This window comes from Osmerus mordax, chromosome 22 (genome assembly GCF_038355195.1).
Source record: "Osmerus mordax isolate fOsmMor3 chromosome 22, fOsmMor3.pri, whole genome shotgun sequence".
In the NCBI taxonomy this organism is placed as follows: domain Eukaryota; kingdom Metazoa; phylum Chordata; class Actinopteri; order Osmeriformes; family Osmeridae; genus Osmerus; species Osmerus mordax.
The window spans coordinates 10718522-10737257 of NC_090071.1; the positions used below are offsets into that span (position 1 = coordinate 10718522).

At 47.9% G+C, this 18736-nt stretch overlaps 4 protein-coding genes across 10 annotated transcripts; 2 read left to right on the forward strand and 2 right to left on the reverse strand.

The window, feature by feature from the left end:
• Window positions 1-1372: 1372 nt before the first annotated feature.
• Window positions 1373-4352, forward strand: LOC136965856 (gap junction alpha-5 protein-like). The gene is given in 3 exon segments (XM_067260136.1): window positions 1373-1737; window positions 2698-3189; window positions 3191-4352. Coding segments are annotated over 2 exon segments (1005 nt in total). The 5' UTR covers window positions 1373-1737; window positions 2698-2842; the 3' UTR covers window positions 3849-4352.
• On the reverse strand, window positions 4223-10094 carry cbr1 (carbonyl reductase 1). The gene is made up of 5 exons (XM_067260137.1): window positions 9910-10094; window positions 9335-9622; window positions 8878-8985; window positions 8566-8774; window positions 4223-4669 (listed from the first exon to the last, which is right to left on the reverse strand). The coding sequence occupies exons 1-5, from the start codon at window positions 10025-10027 to the stop codon at window positions 4442-4444; spliced, it is 951 nt and encodes a 316-aa protein (XP_067116238.1). The 5' UTR covers window positions 10028-10094; the 3' UTR covers window positions 4223-4441.
• On the forward strand, window positions 9607-13552 carry setd4 (SET domain containing 4). Of its 3 annotated transcripts, XM_067260129.1 has the most exons (13): window positions 9652-9821; window positions 9917-10079; window positions 10175-10256; window positions 10363-10458; window positions 10588-10625; window positions 10701-10789; window positions 11035-11271; window positions 11349-11541; window positions 11628-11802; window positions 11951-12035; window positions 12229-12309; window positions 12437-12560; window positions 12818-13552. In XM_067260129.1, the coding sequence occupies exons 3-13, from the start codon at window positions 10184-10186 to the stop codon at window positions 12959-12961; spliced, it is 1335 nt and encodes a 444-aa protein (XP_067116230.1). In that variant the 5' UTR covers window positions 9652-9821; window positions 9917-10079; window positions 10175-10183; the 3' UTR covers window positions 12962-13552. The 3 variants fall into 3 exon arrangements, with proteins under 3 accessions (XP_067116231.1, XP_067116230.1, XP_067116229.1); XM_067260130.1 differs by lacking the exons at window positions 9652-9821; window positions 9917-10079 and adding an exon at window positions 9607-9642; XM_067260128.1 differs by having other exon boundaries at window positions 9917-10256.
• On the reverse strand, window positions 13190-17160 carry cryzl1 (crystallin, zeta (quinone reductase)-like 1). 5 transcript variants are annotated; one of them, XM_067260133.1, is made up of 15 exons: window positions 16737-17160; window positions 16500-16618; window positions 15920-16083; window positions 15715-15792; window positions 15501-15573; window positions 15374-15418; window positions 15218-15286; window positions 15003-15136; window positions 14721-14832; window positions 14474-14494; window positions 14150-14248; window positions 13954-14063; window positions 13758-13863; window positions 13576-13621; window positions 13190-13452 (listed from the first exon to the last, which is right to left on the reverse strand). In XM_067260133.1, exons 3-15 carry the CDS (start codon window positions 15983-15985, stop codon window positions 13353-13355), a joined length of 1059 nt encoding a protein of 352 aa, XP_067116234.1. In that variant the 5' UTR covers window positions 15986-16083; window positions 16500-16618; window positions 16737-17160; the 3' UTR covers window positions 13190-13352. The 5 variants fall into 5 exon arrangements, with proteins under 5 accessions (XP_067116234.1, XP_067116232.1, XP_067116236.1 ...); XM_067260131.1 differs by having other exon boundaries at window positions 16233-16618; XM_067260135.1 differs by lacking the exons at window positions 14474-14494; window positions 16500-16618 and adding an exon at window positions 16391-16492 and having other exon boundaries at window positions 16737-17159.
• Window positions 17161-18736: the final 1576 nt, after the last annotated feature.

An 18736-nucleotide genomic window follows, 5' to 3' on the forward strand; every position in this document is an offset into this window, starting at 1 on the left:
GAGCTTTGCTACTGCACAATGTTATCAGCCCCACACACGTACCCAAACACACACTCTTATTCTCTCTCACGAACACACTTCTCTCTCTCCAAGATTCTGTCAGGCTCTGATACAGACCGTGTCTCTGCAGCGATAACCCCGCCCCCTCCTGGTGTGGCCAATCACACCACAGCGGCACTCAATAAAAATAACCTGTGGAGAGGTCATCTTTATAGTCCATGTTATAGTGTATGGGTGTGTGTGTGTCCCAATGTAGGTCTATATTCAGCAATGGTATTTTATCGCTGTTGTCACGAGCAGTAAAACAGAGCAGAGATAGAAGAGGTGTGATCCAGCTGAGAGCACTGATATGACAGGTGTGAGCAGGCTGCTGACAGGAACTTCAGCCTGGTCACACTCCTACAGATGGACCTTCCCAGTCTGTCCTACTGGACGCTGTCTAACACAGGATGTGGTTCAAGGTTAAAGATGTGGTTCAATGTAAAGGATGGGATTTAAGCTCAAGGATAGGGTGCGAGGTTCAGGATGTAAGGTTAAGAATGTGGTTCAACGGGAAAGATGGGGTTCAAGGTTATCGATGTGGGTCAAGGGGTTTAGCGTTTCAAGGTTGAGGATGTGATTAAGGGAAGAGTATTCGTTTTACAGTTTGTGTGAGGATGGTGGTTTGAGGTTGTTACAGTCAGGACAAAGCAGACAATTCCATCGTTAGATAAACTAAGAACACACACGGCGAACATTGGAGGTCACCCAGTTTGTAGTTGTCATGACTTCACATCACTTTCATCTCCACTAATAAGTGAGTCTAAAGTCAATCTAAAGAGTCAGGATATAACATAGACCAAACAGTGTGTGTGTGTGTGTGCCCTGGGGGTGTTTATGAGAACAGTCATGTGTCTACCACCCTCCGTCTTATCAAACACTGCCTTGTTGCAGTCAGCGGGTTGGACACAGCCTGTTAGTTATTGGCAAAGTCAGTCAAACGTGTGCGTGCGTGTGTGTTTCCAGCGGTCTGGAGTTCAAATGGAAGTTTAGCCGTTTAGAGGGGAGAATTGCCATTGTTTTCCCTTTGAGTCGGACTTCCCCTGTAGATGCCCCTGCTGGAACCATGGAGGCGACACAGGGCATGAGGGAGGGAGGGAGGGAGGGAGAGAGAGAGAGAGAGAGAGAGAGAGAGAGAGAGAGAGAGAGAGAGAGAGAGAGAGAGAGAGAGAGAGAGAGAGAGAGAGAGAGAGAGAGAGGGAGGGAGGGAGAGAGAGGGAGGGAGGAGGGGGAGAAGGAGCGCTGTGAGGCTGGGGGGAACATGATTCCAGTCACTCTGCCAGTGCCCTGTGCGGAAGACTGTCCTTCTTTACTGCTGCGTCCGTCCGTCCGTGTCGCTGTGAAGACGTCCGCTGTCCAAGGAAGAAGAGTAGAACAAGAGAGAGAGAGAGAGAGTAGAAGAGTAGACCAAGAGAGAGAGAGAGAGAGTAGAAGAGTAGACCAAGAGAGATAGAGAGAGAATTGCGACAAATTCAAACGTGTACAACGGCGGAGGTGTGAGTGAGACCAGTCGCCTGTTGGTCGCCTGTGTTTCTCCCAACACTCCAGAGATCCCCCCCCAGGAGGATCGAGAGAGAGAGAGAGAGAGAGAGAGAGAGAGAGAGAGAGAGAGAGAGAGAAGACTCATCCTAAGGCTCAACCTTTGTGCAGGAGACAGAGGAACATCCATTTTTGCCTGACCTCTATAGCTGGCCACAGGTATGTAGGTATGTGTGTGTGTGTGTGTGCGCGTGTGTGTGCGTGGTCTTTACTTTGTTTCGATACATCCTAACTGTCGTTCTCCTGATTTAGAGTTCATCTAGCAGCTCCAGACCTTTCATTAGACCGTTCTGGAGAAAAGAGACACAAGAGAGGAGAGAAAGAGATCGAATTAAAACAGCGAGAGAGAAAGAAGAAAGGGAAAGAGAGAGAGGAGGGGCGAGAGAGGGAGAGTGAAAGAAGAGAGGGAGAGTGAGAGAGAGAGTAAAACAAGAGAGGGAGAGTAAAACAAGAGAGGGAGAGGGAAAAAAGGAGAGGAGAAAGAGAGGAGCGGGAGTGGAGGAGAGGAGTGAGGGGAAGAGGTTGAGTTAGAAAGAGAAAAAGAAGAGAGGAACTGACCAGGGCTTGCCTGTTCTATCCTGACCATGCCCCCTCTCTCTCTCTCTTTCTCACCCACTTTCTTCTCTCTCTCTCTCTCTCTCTCTCTCTGCCTCTTCCTCTCTCTCTCTCTCTCTCTCGCCCTCCCTCCATCCTGGCAGCAGTGTTCTCAGTGTTCAGGAATAGCATCAGTCTGAGCCTCCGTCTCCCCAGCCAGCCCTCTGGTTCCCAGGCTCTGCTGGGACTGGGTGGGGGGATGTGGGGGTGATAAGCAGCCTGGCCTGTTTGTTTCTGTTGACTTCCTCCCCCCTCCCCCCCCCCCCCCCCCCCCATCACCCACCCCTCAGACTTCAGCTAGTTTCCTAGAGAAGGAGACTGTGGGAGCTTGTCTATTGCTGGCCTGTTCTACGGAACTCCCCCCCCCCCTCCCCCCCTCCCCCCACACACACACACCCTACCACCCAGAACTATTAATACCCACTACAGGACAATAATATAGCTACTAGGCCCTTCCCCCCACCCAGCACATTTCACACAGGCCATGTTCTGATGTCTGTCTGATCTCTGTGCTCTTTCTCGCAGCATCCACAGTGTGTCCAGACGAGCAGGGCGTGTCCAGCGTGTTTGGCGTGTGCGAGGTGCGTCCTGTGTGTGATAGACGCGTCCAGCGCGACTAAGGTGTGTGTGCGGTGCTCGAGAGGCGTTGTCGTAGCGTGTGTGAGGCGCGATGGCTGACTGGAGCCTCCTGGGGAACTTCCTGGAGGAGGTGCAGGAGCACTCGACGGTGGTGGGGAAGGTGTGGCTGTCGGTGCTCTTCATCTTCAGGATCCTGGTTCTGGGCACGGCGGCCGAGTCCTCCTGGGGGGACGAGCAGGAGGACTTCACCTGCGACACGGAGCAGCCGGGCTGCGAGAACGTGTGCTACGACCAGGCGTTCCCCATCGCGCACATCCGCTACTGGGTGCTGCAGATCGTGTTCGTGTCCACGCCGTCGCTCATCTACATGGGCCACGCCATGCACACGGTGCGCAGCGAGGAGAAGCGCCGCCGGGGGGGCGACAGGGAGGACCAGGGGGGGGGGCGGCGAAGGAGGAGGAGGGGGGGAGAAGGGGGAGCGCGTGGAGGCCTCGGGCCGCGTGCGTCTCCGGGGCGCCCTGCTCCAGACCTACGTGCTCAGCATCCTGATCCGCACCGTCATGGAGGTGCTCTTCGTGCTGGTGCAGTACTTCCTGTACGGCGTGTTCCTGCGGGCGCTGTACGTGTGCCGGGCCTGGCCCTGCCCCCACCCCGTCAACTGCTACGTGTCGCGCCCCACCGAGAAGAACGTGTTCATCGTCTTCATGATGGCCGTGTCCGGCGTTTCGCTGCTGCTGTCGGCCGCCGAGCTCTACCACCTGGCCTGGCGAGGATGCGTCAGGCTCCGCCTCCGCAAGGCCCAGGCCCGGGCCCCGCCCCCGCCGTGCACCCCGCCCCCAGACTTCAGCCTGTGCGTGGGCCCCGCCCCTCCCAGCTGCCCTCCCTGTCCCCTCCGCCTGGCGCACCAGCAGAACTCTGCCAACATGGCAGCCGAGCGGCAGCACGACTTCCTGTCCCTGGCCTACACGCAGAGCTCCGCCCCCAGCGCCCCTGGCCCCGCCCCTCTGGCTGACAGCAACTTCCTGAAGGACAATCGCCGGCTCAGCAAGACCAGCGGCACAAGCAGCCGTGTCCGATCTGACGACCTGGCTGTGTAGACACACGCACACACGTCTTGTATACAGACACACACACACGCACCTTGTATACAGACTTGTATCCCTGCTGTTCCCTACATTGACCAGCAGGAGGATTCAATGTCTGTTCATGAGAGCCCTGCTCTCACATCTACCAGCCAATCAGCATGTATTTATCTGAAGAAAATGTTCCTTGTTTTACGTGTATAGTTTATCTCACGTGCATATTAACCTGTTTCAAGTCTGTCTGATATGATCATATCAAACTGTTGTCATGAGGATCGCAGTTCTGTAAACTCTGCACTTTTGAAAATAGAAAACTGTGAAAACTGATCTCTCTCCCTCCTCCTATTGCTGCCCCTCCATTGTTTCCTCAAACAGCCAGACAGACAGAATTGTAATTCCATGGCCAGATGCCTTTTATTGGTGGTCCAGCTCAGACAGACAGGGCAGCTGACATCAAAGTCCATGATCACAAATCAAGATCACAGGCAGAAAGATTGACATGGTTAAAGCCGGGAAGGAACCTCTCTCTCTCTCTCTCTCTCTCTCTCTCTCTCACGCACGCACACACACACGCACATACACACGCACGAAGCAGGCAGACCTCCTGGTCACCAGGGCTGTACGGTCATCTCAGACAGGAACTCCCCGTGAGGTTGTGTGGCCCCGGCAGGCAGCAGAGCGAGGTAGGTGGGAGTGACGGCACCTTCGTCAGGTGACTTGGGGGCGTTGGGTACCGCCATGTCGGTTCTGACCCAGCCTGGACAGCAGGCGTTCAGCAGGATCTGGTCACCTGGTCTCTCCTGGGAGAGTTGACGAGCCTGGATCCTTGACAGCACCTAACACACACACACACACCTGTATCTACTGTGGACTACCTTACAGTCACCTACACAGATGTGCAGTCAGCGGTAACAACGACTTGGCGGGCCCGAGTGCAGATCTCACCAACGGGCCCCTTAACCGACCAATAGTCAGGCGAAATTATTGGTTGTTGAGCTATAGTCTAAAAAAAAATACTGTCATTTTAATGGTGAATATTTGATTTTATTTTCGTTAGATATGCTAGCGTAACGTTTAGCCTATCTAGCTTTAGCTATTTTCCGACTACATCCTGCACATAGTTTACAATAGCCTATCTAACCTGGCTGCTGCCTTAGCCTATCGGCCTCTATACGTGCATTTTATATATCTAAATGCATTCAATTAGGCTATACCAGACGTAGCGTCCTCTTGAACACTCTTCGCCAAAAATCCAAATGAAGATCATTTGGCCAGCTTTGCCACCCTTTCATCCTGCTCTTTGCGTTCGTGCCGCTTCCTGCAGCCACTTTTGTGTTTGAAGGGCATGGGGTAGCCTACTTATCGCTTACTCAACATGCAACGCAATGCAACATAACACAACAGGATGGGAAACAATCGCAACATGTGTGGGTGGGCGGGCTATAGAATCTTTGACAACAATATTACCCAGACATCCTTGCTATTTTTCGATGGAAATATTACTTAATAAAAACGAGATTCGTTTCATTCAGCAAAAAGCTAATGAGTTAAAATTAACTAGAATGGTACATTTCCTGAAGAAAATGTGTGTGTTTGCTGAAAGCAGTTGAAACGATTGTTTTGATGGCTTGAATAGTGAAGGTTTTACAACAATTTTAAAAGAGGTATGTGCTTTAAAAACAAAATGGTGAGAAAAAGTGTTAAAAGTATATCTGTCATTGTTATGCATTGCGATATTTTCTTACTGTTGAAAATTGAGAAAAAACAGTGACAGAAAAGAGCATCTTACTGACTTTCATACATTTTTAAGCGTTAAAAGTATTAAAGAATGAAAGATTGAAGAAACAGAAAAAAGTTTGGAGTTAGAAAAATGAGCAAATATAGTGATGAAGAGTATATTGCATAACAGTTATCAATATCATAGCAGACAAAAGTATGTCAGCAGTATGAAGGTGAAAATAAGTGTTGCTTTGAAACCAAAATGGTGACAGTGTTAAAAGTATATCTGTCATTGTTATGCATTGCAATATTTTCTCACGGTTGAAAAAGGAGAAAAAAGAGTGATGAAAAGGGTATCTTATTTAATTTCATAAATGTTAAAGTGTTATGTTAGAGCCATTTTATATTTTATTTCATTCTAAACCTTTTACATTTTTAAACCCTTAGTATTAGTTAGACTTGTACACTTCTTATTTAAGATTATTATATGTTTAATGTGTGCACCTTCCTGGCACAGTCAATTCCTTGTCTGTGTGATGTTTCTTGGCAAATAAAACCCATTCTGAAAAGTATTAATAATTGAAAGATGTAGAAACAGAAAAAAGTTTGAACAGTGGAACAGTGAAGAGCGTTGGCCAATCGGATTGGTTCCTTGTTTCTTGTAACGTAGCAAGTGTTGGTCATTGTCAACATTTCTAACCTAGAATCTAGGTTTTAGGTTCAAGATGAAGGAGAAACTAATCTTGTGTGCCTGCACAACCAGTCCTGTTCAGACACTTAATTTAAAGATGACATCAAAATAATAATCCATAGTGCAGGGTTGCCGATGTTGTCGTTGTCCCTGGTGAGTTTTTTAAATTCAATCTTGTCACATTATGTGACTTTGTTGTGCAACCGGAAAAGCTAGCTACTTTAACTCAGAATGCTGCTGCAAAAAAAGCAGAACTATTGTGGGTGGTAGATAAGATCATGCTACATCTAGCCAGCGGATCATTTCTTGCAAGTGTGTCAAAGTGGTATTTTTACAGACTGTGTTAACACAGTAGGCGTGAATAATGCATGCATCGTCATTGTCGTCCATCTTTAGCCGAAGAAGCTAGAGAGAGGATGCAATGGGAGATTTCCTACAGTAAGCTAGATACTGCTTCAAATTGAAAACGGAGACGATCTTTTGATTAAAGACAAGTTCCTTAACCTCTGTTGTCTATATCGCCGATAAAAAGTAAATACTGTTACGAAGCATTTGTTTGTTGGTAACGAACGATAGACGTAGCCAGTTCCGCCGTTCTATGGCAGCTACAGTACTGTATGATGACAGTCGTAGCTAGCGTTGTAAGCACTCGTCACTAGAATGGCCATAACTTTAAAACAAAAGATCATATTTCAAATCTGTCTGCTGTTCTACATTTCCCACACAATTATGTATATATATCAACTCTAACATGGCCTGTATCTTGTATTGAAAGTGCTCGAAAATTAGCTTGTCTAATGTATGGGGGACTGAGAAAACATTCGTCAAAGCAGAGCGAGCGGATGTCGTGGGAGAATTCCTACTGTTTGATTTACTGCTTCAAATTGAAAACGGAGAAGATATTTAGAGTAAAGACAAGTTTCTTAACGTCTGTGTTCAATATCGTCAACTAAAAGTACAAACTTTTCAGTTACGAAGCTTTTGTTCGTAGTAACGCCAGCTGCAGTAAACCTTTCGTGACCCCGGTTTGGCTGTTCGTGACTGGCTGAGTCGGATATGACAGTGTTGAGCCTCGATTTTTGCAGATTTCTGTGAAACTTTCTTAAAGAAAATAATCTATCTAGATTATGTACACTTTAAATTCAATGTACATACCTTGTTTGGCCAATTAGGTCGATTGTGGAAAAAAGTAGAACCGTTTTTAGTTATGGAGAGCCATCGCGCTAGCTTGGAATTGCGTTATCCCACTCATCCCTTCAGTGGTCATAACTTTTAAACAAAATAGTCTATCTTTAATATGTCTGCTGTTCTGAATTCACAACAAAAGTACGCACATTTCATACGCTGTAACCTATCCTCTATCTTGTAGTGAAAGTGGTTAAAAATGAGGTTTTCTAAAAAAGTAATGCAGACGGAGAATACTTTTGTCAGAATGGCTCCGTGAAATCGTCTTGATAAAGGATGATTTGCCTAACATGATCATATAAATATTTACCTAACATGATCATATAAATATTTACATCATTAGAAAGCCCTAAATCTTGTCTTCAAAATTGTATAAACAGTTCAGGTATATTATTTGTAAAAAGTCTGCATATTCAGGCAGGAAAGTATTAAAGTGTCAAAAATTGACGCGGTGAGAAACAGTTCTGTCAGTGCATGACGTCACAATTGAATTTGACTTGAACATTCTGAACCATTGAAACCCATTCATTTTTTTTAGCACTTTAAACTTTAATACCTTAAAAACTTATCAATGAGAAAAGTTATAGCACACTAGAGCAGTTCAGACTTTATCAAATGAAGTTTGAACGGTGTTTCTATCTTAAACGGTGTGAAAGGAGTAGGCGACGGAAAAAAGTGGGAGGAAAATAATAATAAATAAAAAAATAAGTATGCAGAATAACAATAGTGTTTTTGCTTGCAGCAAACACACTAATAATAAGTATGCAGAATAACAATAGTGTTTTTCCTAGCAGCAAACACTAATTATTTGCTGTTGTTAAGACTATTGTTAAAATGTTTATTGGGCAGGTGATAGCTCATAATTATGAATAACTCACACCATAATTGAGAAATGTTTGCGAATTGATGGGACTGGATCATATGTAAGCTCTTCCGAAGTTTTGAGCGTAGCGAGGGACCCGGTCAGTTCTCCAGTGTGAAAGCAGATGGTTTGGCCGGTAAGGTTGTTTAACTTCTACGATGAGATCGAGGACGGGCCCCTTTCGCCACGGGCCCTAGTGCAGCTGCACTCCCTGCACTCCCTATAGTTACGCCACTGTGTGCGGTGTATGTGTGTGTGTTGTGTTGCTGACTCACTGTTAGGCCGGTCTTGGAGACGCTGTACGCCATGTTGGGCCAGCCCCCCTGGGCGTGGCTTCCTGCCTGCGCCTCCTCCACGAAGCTCTGCATCAGAGACACTAGCTCCTCCTCCGTGATGTCGTCGCTACGGAAACGGGCCTGGAGGGCGGGGCTACAGCGGCCCAGAGCAACGGAGCCCATACTGCTGGACACGTTCACCACCCTGCCTGACACACACACACACACACACACACACAGATGAACCCTGACCTGGACTCCAGAACCAGGGCACTGTGTTAAGTGAGTGTGTGTTCATGTGAGTGTGTCTACCTCCTGGTTTGATGATGGGCAGGAACTCATTACACATGTCTCTGGTGGCAAAGAAGTTGGTCTGAATGGTGACTTCTGCCTGGGTACCAAACGGAGTGGTGTCAGCCACTGTGGACACACATACACACAGCTTAACCCTCGTGCTGCCTTCGGGTCACATGACCCAAAGGTTCATAACGAACCCACTTTGTGGTTACCCAATTTTACCCAATACAAAAACAAATAAAAATAATTTTATTTTAACCATTCCAATGTTGGGGATCTGAGACAGCCCGACAGTTAAAAGAAAATGCTTCACTTTGTTTTTGTATGAGGTAAATTTGTCGCAATACGACGGTGGGTCACAATGACTGATGGGTCAGAATGACCCGAAGATAACACAAGGGTTAAGTTCACTCCACATACCATAGCCGACATACTGCCATGTTCAGCAGAATTCACGTTTAAGTGATGTTACTTTTAAACGCGATTCCTGCGTTGTTCACGAGGACGTCGAGACCGCCGTACTCCTGCTGGAAGAAATCCCGGGCCGCGCACACGCTTGAGTGGTCGTTAATGTCAAGTTGCTGGAACAGCAGATTCAGACCCTCCGCCTTCAAACTCTCCACAGCCGCTGTCCCCCGGCAGACATCCCTTGCGCTAGGAAACACTTCCCCATTGAACTGTTTGCAGAGCGCTTTTACGATGGCGAACCCGATCCCCTTGTTGGATCCTGTCACGAGAGCAACTCCTAGCATATCCCGTTCTGCAAGTGTTTCCACACAGGTTAATTTAGCTCGAGATACAGATTACAACACTATGGTCGGCCAATGTTATTTTATATTAGCTAGCCCGCTAATGGTACATGAATGTTTCTGTGAGCCGAACTTGCATCCGGTGCAAAGTTATATAGTCAGCTAAATTAGCAAACTCTATACAACAACAGGCTACGGCTACAGGCTACGGTAAAAGTATATATATATACCAATTGTTATTAATATATAATGTTATTTATTGGAAACACATATGACACACAGATTAATCATAACTTACTTTTCAGATGGCTCTTTAGGTGATGTTTATGATCAAATGCCTGCACCACAGACAGCGTGAACCATAATGTAGGCTTCCGTAGCAGCAATGCGCAGACGCGAAAAAACAAACACGCCATGTGACCAGTTACTAACAGCGTGCTGTTGGTGATACCAGAGAAACGGGCTCTGGTAATACATAGTTTGAAAGTCAAATACCTAGGTTATAAGCTCTAGGCAAGTGTACGCGTTCACATGCGTACTATAGCTATGTATTCATGCCACAGTGACGGCTGATGGCGCGGCGGAGCGGGAGGAGAGCGAGGAGGAAGAGAAGGAAACGAGAGGGAGTAGCAGCTGTCCAGTCAGGTAGGCTTCCTACCATCGCTTACTGACCATTCAGCTTACTGGACATTAAGGAAGTCTGTCTGTGTGTCGGGTCTGAGACGTGTTTGTGTGTTTTCGTTTGTGACAGTGACGTTGTCTCATGAGCCTCCGTTTGTGTGTCTGAGGAGGTGGCTGCAGAAGCGAGGCTTCAGCTCACGACTGCTGCTCCCAGCACACTTCTCAGGTAGTATCCATCCTAGTGCCCTTTCTAGGTAGTACACACTACTATTCAGGTAGCTAGAGCAGTATTGGGTGTTATAATGTAGTTTGCATGCTCTGTAAACTTTTGACCCTGGCCTGCTCCTCCCCTCAGATACTGGAAGAGGTCTTCTCAACCTGACAGCTCTCCAGGTAAGTACAGCATTAAACCCTCTCTTTGGGTGTGTGTGTCTCCCATGTCTAACAGCTATGTGTGTGTGTGTCCAGCCAGGTGAACTACTCATCTCCTTACCGGAGTCTTGTCTACTGACCACATCTACCGTTCTAAAAAGCTACCTGGGGCAGTACATCAAGAGGTACACAGTACAACCATAGGTACACACACAGTACATTAATAAGTACACACACACACAAACATACACAACACAGTACAACAAGAGGTACACACAAACACACACACAGTACAACAATGGGTGCATACACACAGTACATCAACAAGTACACACACACAGTACATCAATAAGTAAGTACATGAAGAAATACACACACAGCACATAGAAAGATGTAGTAATGCACATTTACAGCTGTGTGTGTGTGTCAGGTGGCAGCCTCGAGTGTCTCCTCTGCTGGCCCTGTGTACCTTCCTCATATGTGAGAGACACCTGGGAGAAGATGCCGATTGGATGCCCTACATAAAAGTCCTACCCACTTCCTACACATGTCCCGCCTACTTCTCTGATGAGGTCATCAGCCTTCTGCCGAGTGGAGTAAGGGAGCGGGCCCTACAGCAGAGACAGGAAGTCCAGGAGCTCCATGCCTCCTCATTGGCCTTCTTCAGGTGAGAAAGGACACTGACTGTTTTTGGTGCTGGTGGTAATGTTCCGCCTGTGCTTGACTGTGATTGGTCTGGTGCAGGTCCTTGCTGCCCCTCCTGGTTGGCTGTGTGGAGGAGGTGTTCTCTCTGGAGGCTGTGCTCTGGGCCTGGTGTAGCGTCAACACCCGTACCGTCTACAAGAAGCATCCTTACAACCACTCCCTGTCCAGACAGGAAGATGTCTATGCCTTGGCGCCATACCTAGACCTCCTCAACCACCGCCCTGACACACAGGTCAGACAGAGACACACAGGTCTGGCAAAACGTGCACAAAATGAAGACAAGTTGGGCAACTAAAGAAGCTGTGTGTGTTTGTGTAGGTGCAAGCGTGTTTCAACGAGGTGTCCAGATGTTATGAGGTGCACAGCCTTCAAGGCTGCCACAAGTTCCAACAGGCCTTCATATGCTACGGTCCCCATGACAACCAGCGCCTGCTGCTGGAGTATGGCTTTGTCGCCCCCGACAACCCCCATGGAGTGGTTTACGTGGAGGAAGGTGGGAGAAGAAGGTCACCAAGCAACACACATCACTTATCCTGGGTTACTCTCAAACAACCCTCAGCTTATTCCCTCTACTTTGTGTGTATCCTGGTTTGTATTACGGTGTGTATGTGTGTTTGCGTGTGTCTATGTGTGTATTCCAGGGCTCCTGCAAAAGTGTGTTTGTGCTGAAGGCAGAGGCCAGCTGGAACAGAAGTTGCTCTTCCTCAAACAACATGACTTACTACAGTAAGATGCAAAACTTGGTCAATGCATGTATGCTAAGCTATGCCACATTGCACCATTCTACACACAATGCTACACTAAGCTACGCTTCTTGATGCTATGCTAAGCTATTCAACACTACAGCACATTCAGTAACTGTACACTAAGCTACGCTATAGTGTAGGATGACCTCACCATTCCTCTCTCCCTCTATCAGAAATCTGACCTTTGGCGTTGACGGGCCATCCTGGAGACTAATGACTGTTCTAAGACTACTGTCACTGAGACCCGAACACTAGTAAGACTTGTCACAGACACACACACACACACACACTATTCTAAACAGAAATACCAGTTTTAATTCCGCGATTTTGGACAGAAAAGGTGTGTGGCGTCTGCATGTGTGTGAGATGTGTGTTCTCCAGCCCCCAGTGGAAGAGCGTCCTGCAGGGGGCAGCAGTGAGTGAGGAAACGGAGCAGCTGAGCGTCCTCATGGCTGCTCACACCTGCCAGCTGCTGCTGCAGGACACCGCCACCATTCTGGACCAGGTACCTCTGATAACCCTGACCCCTGACCCCTGATAACCCTGACCCCTGATAACCCTGACCTCTGACAACCCTGACCCCTGACCTCTGACAACCCTGACCCCTGATAACCCTGACCCCTGATAACCCTGACCTCTGATAACCCTGACCCCTGATAACCCTGACCCCTGATAACCCTGACAGCGCTGCCCTGATAATCCTGGCGGTAAACGTACAGCACATTCTGACTGTATTTGTGTCCTGTTTGTGTGTATGTGTAGATCTCCAGGCTGAGAGAGCAGTGTGACCGGGTTCTGAGGGAGCAGTTGGAGGTGGTGGCTCAATTACGTCAAGAGGAGCAAGGCATTCTGGGTAGTTCCTTAGATGTGTTGCGGAGGCTCCAGGCGCACAGCCAGGCTGAGTGAAGCAAATAGATGTCTCTGATAGGTCAACATCATCGCTGCCTGTCTAAACACAAGTGTCCTCTCCATGCACCTGAAAAACATGGGTCTTATGAAGAACTATGAACTCCTTGATCAGGGCTGATTGCAGTGCCTGCTTCCTTCAGACTGTGTGGGTACAGATCTCAGATCTGGCCTGGGCTTGCTTTTACACCAGGCAGCTGAACAAACAGACACCACACATTTTATATAAACAAGGAAAAACTTTATTAGCCTTTATTAGGTGGCTGTCGCTGTCAATCAAAAGATAGATGTTGGCTGATGTGGATGTGGGGAGAAATGACAGTTGAGGGAATACTGAAACACAACCAGGAAGTGGCTGGCCCCCAGAGGACTGATGGGACTTGGAGTCTCATCACAGGTGAACCACTAGCCTCTTCCTCATTTGGCCACGCTGAACCATCTCCATGGAGACGGTAGCTTCATACAAAGGCACAGGCTCCTCCAACTGTGGTCTACACAAACAAACAGAGTTTACACAATGTTGTGTCGCTTACATCCAGCATAGGTAGTTTTATATGCGACATGTATTTTACAATAAAGTATTGAAATCTGCTTGTGCTTGAGTTGGCGAGTACCTGAGGGTTCCAGTGGACAGTTTCTCTACAATGTTCCTCATGATATCTATTGGACAGCCAATTGCTAAGGTAACAGCTTCAAATGACCTGATACCACTATTAACATGACCGTTTTCAACAAGATAGACAGAACCTGAAAGCTGGCCTGTAATTGGCAGTTGAGGAGAGGGGTTAAAGGATACGAAGGTAGCGACCCTGGCGCGCGCTGGAGGAGGTCCACACTTCCTGGTTGAGGAAGGAGAGGGAGGCGGCCTTGAGGAAGAGCGCCCGGCTGTCGGGGGGGTCAAGCTGGGGAGAGAGAAGGACAGATTGCGTTGGTGTGTATGAGTGGGGTGTGATTGTGTGTGTGGGGTGTGGTGTGTGTGTGCGCATGTCTACCTGCAGGTTGTCCTCTGAGGTCACCCAGTGACCTCCGACCCCAAGCAGGGTGATGATGTCATGTTTGTGTGGGAGGAGCCTCCTGGCATCTGTCTCCTCCTGAAGCCGTACTGCAGGAGACACAAAATCATAAACACCCACACCACCAGTCACACACACACACACACACACAGGGAGGCTAGCCTCTGTTGTTTACCTCCAGAATCGATGATGATGTCGACACCCAGCCCTCCTGTTTCCTCCATGCACACCTCAATCAAGTCCACCTGGCTGTTCCACACTCCTATCACCCTGGCTGGACACACAAACACACACTCCTATCATCCTCCCTGGAAACACACACACACCTATCACCTTGCCTGGACACACACACACACCTTTCACCCTGGCTCCACATGGAAACACTCAAATCACCTAGACCGAACTGTCTGTTCAGGCAGGCAAACAGGCAAAACAGACAGATAGGCAGGCAAAACAGACAGGCAGTTAGACAAAGTAGACAGCAGACAGACAGACTGACCTACGAGTGACTCCTGCACCCCTAGATGATGAGGCAGAGGAGAGCAGAGACAGGGAGTTAGGATAAAATACTAGCGTAAGTGAGGGTATAGGGTTAGGGCTGCTAAGGGTTAAAAGTTGATAACATTATAAAGTTAGGTTTAGAGTTAAAATATAGGGTAACTTATAGGATCCCCCCTTCCTCGCTCACACTGGGGCAGAGTTGCTCCAGGGAGGCCTGACCACCCTCACCCCTGCCCCCTCCTCACCCACGCTGGGCCGGAGCTGCTCCAGGAAGGCCTGGTCTTCAGCAGAGTGGGCAGATGCCAGGACTCGCACACCATGGGAGTGGGCCAGCTGCACTGCCAAAACACCACATGCCTGGAACATACACACAGACACGCTTAGAACACACACACACGCTTAGAACACACACACGCACGCTTAGAACACCTCAGAGGTCTGAGGTAAAGCTATCTCTGCCTACCTGGCTCCCGTAGGTGAAGCCTCAGAGAGGAGTTTCATTGGCGATGGTTGCCATGGCTACGTACCGAGGCTGCATCCAGGACCAGTAGGGTGTGTCCGGCTGCCATGCGGGCGAATGTGTGCAGAGCAGTGTACGCCCGCACACCGTCATGTATGACCCCCGCGGCCTCCACCCAGCTCACCTTCTCCGGCTTCTGCACTGGAGGACAAACACACACACACACACTAGAGCACACCGTCAACACACACTCAAAACCAGCTGTGAGTGTGTTGTCCATACCCAGATGATACTCGTCCATGACAATAACCTCACTCAGACCAGACATCTCCGTATCCAATGGCAGGATCCCTGCAACCAGACTCTGCTTAGTCACCACAGTAACCATAACACTGTTTCAACGCTACTGTTTCTATGACAACGAGCATTGTGACTCACCCACAACCTCATCGCCTGGATGAAAAAAGGTCACCTTGGGTCCCACTGCAGAAACACCAACATGGTTACTATGGTGACTATGGGGCACCACATCACATTGCTACTTTGGAAACTGTTACTATGATACCTTGAAGGATGATGCCCACCACCTCCCTGCCAACCGGACACACATCTTTCTGGATGATCATCTCCTCCATCAACTGGCAGAGAGAGCTGTTATTACTCTATGATACAGTTATACCACCACCTACAACACATCTCTTATCACTAATAACAAAATTCACGCCACCCGTACATCGTTAAAACACTCTTATAACACAACTATAACATGCATGACCTACCTTTACATTTATGGGGCTGAGTGCGCATGCTTTGACTTGCACCTTGACTTGGTGACTGTCCAGCACGGTGGGTACATCCTGTCAGACAGGACCGCAGGACACACACAGACCACAGTAACTATGAAGAACAATGCCAGTTACATCTGTAGACCTACATAGTCGAGAGACGCTCTAGGTGTCATACTGTAAGTTACATGAAACGTACCGTTTCCTGTATGACAAATTTATGGTCGGCGGTGGTCTGCCCCGGTTTGCAGTACAGCCCCTTCATGGCGACAGAGCTGTTGTGATCCTGTACGGATGCTTACTCTCGGGAAGCTGTTTACCAACAATGCTAGCTAGTCGCTGATAACCGACAAGTACACACCCCTGCAAAATGGGCAATATCATATGTAAGAAAAGGTGACTCGGATCAGCTAGCCTAGCTTCCCAGTGCCAATCTTCCCACTAAACTCAACTCAAACGGATCCATAACCATGTAACTAGCTTAAATCATGTGAACAGGATATCATAAATACCGAAAAGGCTGGATGAACTGCTACTATGCGAGAGTTGCCTGATATTGTTGATTGGTCATTTTGTGTCTGTCTTTTTGCCACTCCTGTCATCATGTTCACCGAAAATCTTGTCAATCACAAATAGGGGTTCGTCTCAAGCCAATAGAACGATTTTTTACACTTCCAAACGTTTTATGATTTGCCCAATGTCCTATCCATCACACGATTGTGTTAGCTGATTGGCTAATGCTGGTCAGCTTCAGAACAGTCGACATCTCGCGCTATTACCCCATTTTCCAATTTGCGTAGCCGAGCGGCAGGCCCTTGGTGGAGGGGAGACAGGAATTACTGGACAAATATTCCAGAAAATCGACAAGCATTGGGCAATTTACTCAATTTTACGAGCTCTGTAACACACAGCAGTATATCTTATTACTTATAAAAGCATGGAAAAACAACTATGAGGTAAGGAAACTGTGAAATAGAGGACAATGTGAAAGAATGTCTTGTAGCTGTCTAGCTTACGTATCATCCGCGGCTAGCGTCGCTAGACTGCTGGTGGTGGCGGTCCAGGACGGTCGGGGAGGGCACACACAAGACGGGCAGGAATCTCTGCGTTTCACTGCTGATCGATCAACACCCTTCGCGATAGCTGATGTGGCTAGTGTAGCTAGCTAACGAGGCAGATGCATTTCATTCATCTACAGTGCATTATTTCGTATTCAACCAACCTCATGTGAAGGTATCTTATTATCTTGCCGCAATGATAGTTCAATGATAGATGCTGGTTTCAGGCAAGCCAGCGTCAGTAATGCTGGCGATTAACTGGTAGTACTAGGAATAGCTGCTATCGAGCTAGCAATCACGCATAGGAACATAGATAAACCGATTTATGGTGGTTGACTAATATGAAGTATTACCACTTGTCAACGTAACATGGTAGTAGCGGGGACTGATAAGCTAGATACACTATTTGTATTTATACTGATTGAATGTGGCTGGTGGTGCGGTGCTGACTCTAGGTTGAATTCTGTCGACGGACAATTGTGGTCAGTTAGTCAACTAAGGTGGTAGACCCAGTATATGCTGACTGGTTGGACTTTAGCAGGACGCTTGAGTAAATGGTTGAAATACAACCTTGGGTAACATCTATTGTTTTATCTTGGTTGGCTCGCTATTTAATGTCAACAGTCTTAGCAGCTGACAAACCGTAAAGTCCGATGCCGTATACGATAACTTAAAGCAGGTTCCACAAATAGTGGATAAGTTAACTGTGTGGGGAGAGAGGAGATGATGCTGTTTTGACAGCTGTGTGTGGAGGAGAGGGGAGGAGGAGTGGGTATCAGTGGTGTATACTTTAGTAAGAGAATGCGCAGTCCCCGCCAACCCAATTCATAATCTGTTTTACATTTCTACGTGAACCTTTTAGCTGACCCTCATTCCAGGCTTACAGGGCTGACGTGTGTGTCTGTCTGTGTGTGCGTGTGTGTGTGTGTGTGTGTGTGTGTGTGTGTGTGTGGATGCAGCAGTGTCAATGTCATGGTTTCGTCCCAGCCTGCAGGGTCACCATGGCAAGGCCAACCTTGTGTTGACATTGTATCTACAAAGAGGGATGAGAGGAGAGAGGGGAAGGAGAGGACGGGGGTGCAGGGTACTTGAGGTGTAGATTTAAACTAACTGTAGGCTTGTGTGTGTGCGTGTGTGTGGAGGTGATATGGACATGTGAAGTAGAGAACTATTATTACCAGCTGACAGCCCGGTGCTGTTGACCCCAAAAGACCTGCAGGACTGTAAACTACACACGCACACACACACACACACACACACACACACACACACACACACACACACACACACACACACATACACACACACCCTCTCTCACACACACTTAGATACGGATCCGTTGTTCCTCATATCAAATCGTTTTTGTGTGAGTGTTACCGAACACAGGCTTATCATATCAGTCAGACTCAGAGGGTTAGAGGCTAGCTACATAGCCCACCCCCTTGTCCCCTCAGCAGCTAAGATTATGGGGGGAGGGGGACACAGACACACACATCTGCTACCAGGCCCCACACAAACACAGCTACAGTTTAGCAGCATCATCCTTTAGCTTCTCATTTTTACTGTCTAATCCAACACTCTGACACTCTGACACGCACACACACACATACACACACACAGAGTTAGATCCTGCATTATCCATCTGACTGCTCTACCAGTCCTTCATTTCTTATTTTGATTCCCCCATAGAAGCAACGGTCCTGTTATAGAGAAATACAGGTCTTTACCCCGGAAAAAAACAAGAGATTAGGATGCCGGCTAGCAGCTAGCTCAGCAGAACCAATGTGTTATACAGACAGCATTCAGACGTCAGTGCTCAGAAAGTCTACCAACCAGAAGAGCTGGCATCCGTCAGTGCCTTCGATGTGACGTAACGACTTCAGCTCTCGTTATCAACCGCATAGCCTGTGAAGGTTGTGGAGTAAATGCCAGGACAAGGTGTTTGTGTGGTTTTCCCA

Bases quoted from the DNA above. Each gene is read 5' to 3' on its own strand.
- cbr1 (XM_067260137.1), bottom strand. From the start codon at position 10,027: ATGGCGTGTTTGTTTTTTCGCGTCTGCGCATTGCTGCTACGGAAGCCT. The intron at 9,623-9,909 runs GTAAGTTATGAT...AAACACTTGCAG, and splicing joins CCTAAAGAGCCATCTGAAAA to AACGGGATATGCTAGGAGTT. The intron at 4,670-8,565 runs GTGAGTCAGCAA...TGTGTGTGTTAG, and splicing joins TCTCCAAGACCGGCCTAACA to GTGCTGTCAAGGATCCAGGC.
- setd4 (XM_067260130.1), top strand. From the start codon at position 10,184: ATGGCGCGGCGGAGCGGGAGGAGAGCGAGGAGGAAGAGAAGGAAACGA. The intron at 10,257-10,362 runs GTAGGCTTCCTA...CGTTTGTGACAG, and splicing joins AGTAGCAGCTGTCCAGTCAG to TGACGTTGTCTCATGAGCCT. The intron at 10,626-10,700 runs GTAAGTACAGCA...GTGTGTGTCCAG, and splicing joins TCAACCTGACAGCTCTCCAG to CCAGGTGAACTACTCATCTC.
- cryzl1 (XM_067260133.1), bottom strand. From the start codon at position 15,985: ATGAAGGGGCTGTACTGCAAACCGGGGCAGACCACCGCCGACCATAAA. The intron at 14,495-14,720 runs GTGAGGAGGGGG...CTCATCATCTAG, and splicing joins GCAGCTCCGGCCCAGCGTGG to GGGTGCAGGAGTCACTCGTA. The intron at 14,249-14,473 runs GTCAGTCTGTCT...TTGTGTGTCCAG, and splicing joins GGTGCAGGAGTCACTCGTAG to CCAGGGTGATAGGAGTGTGG.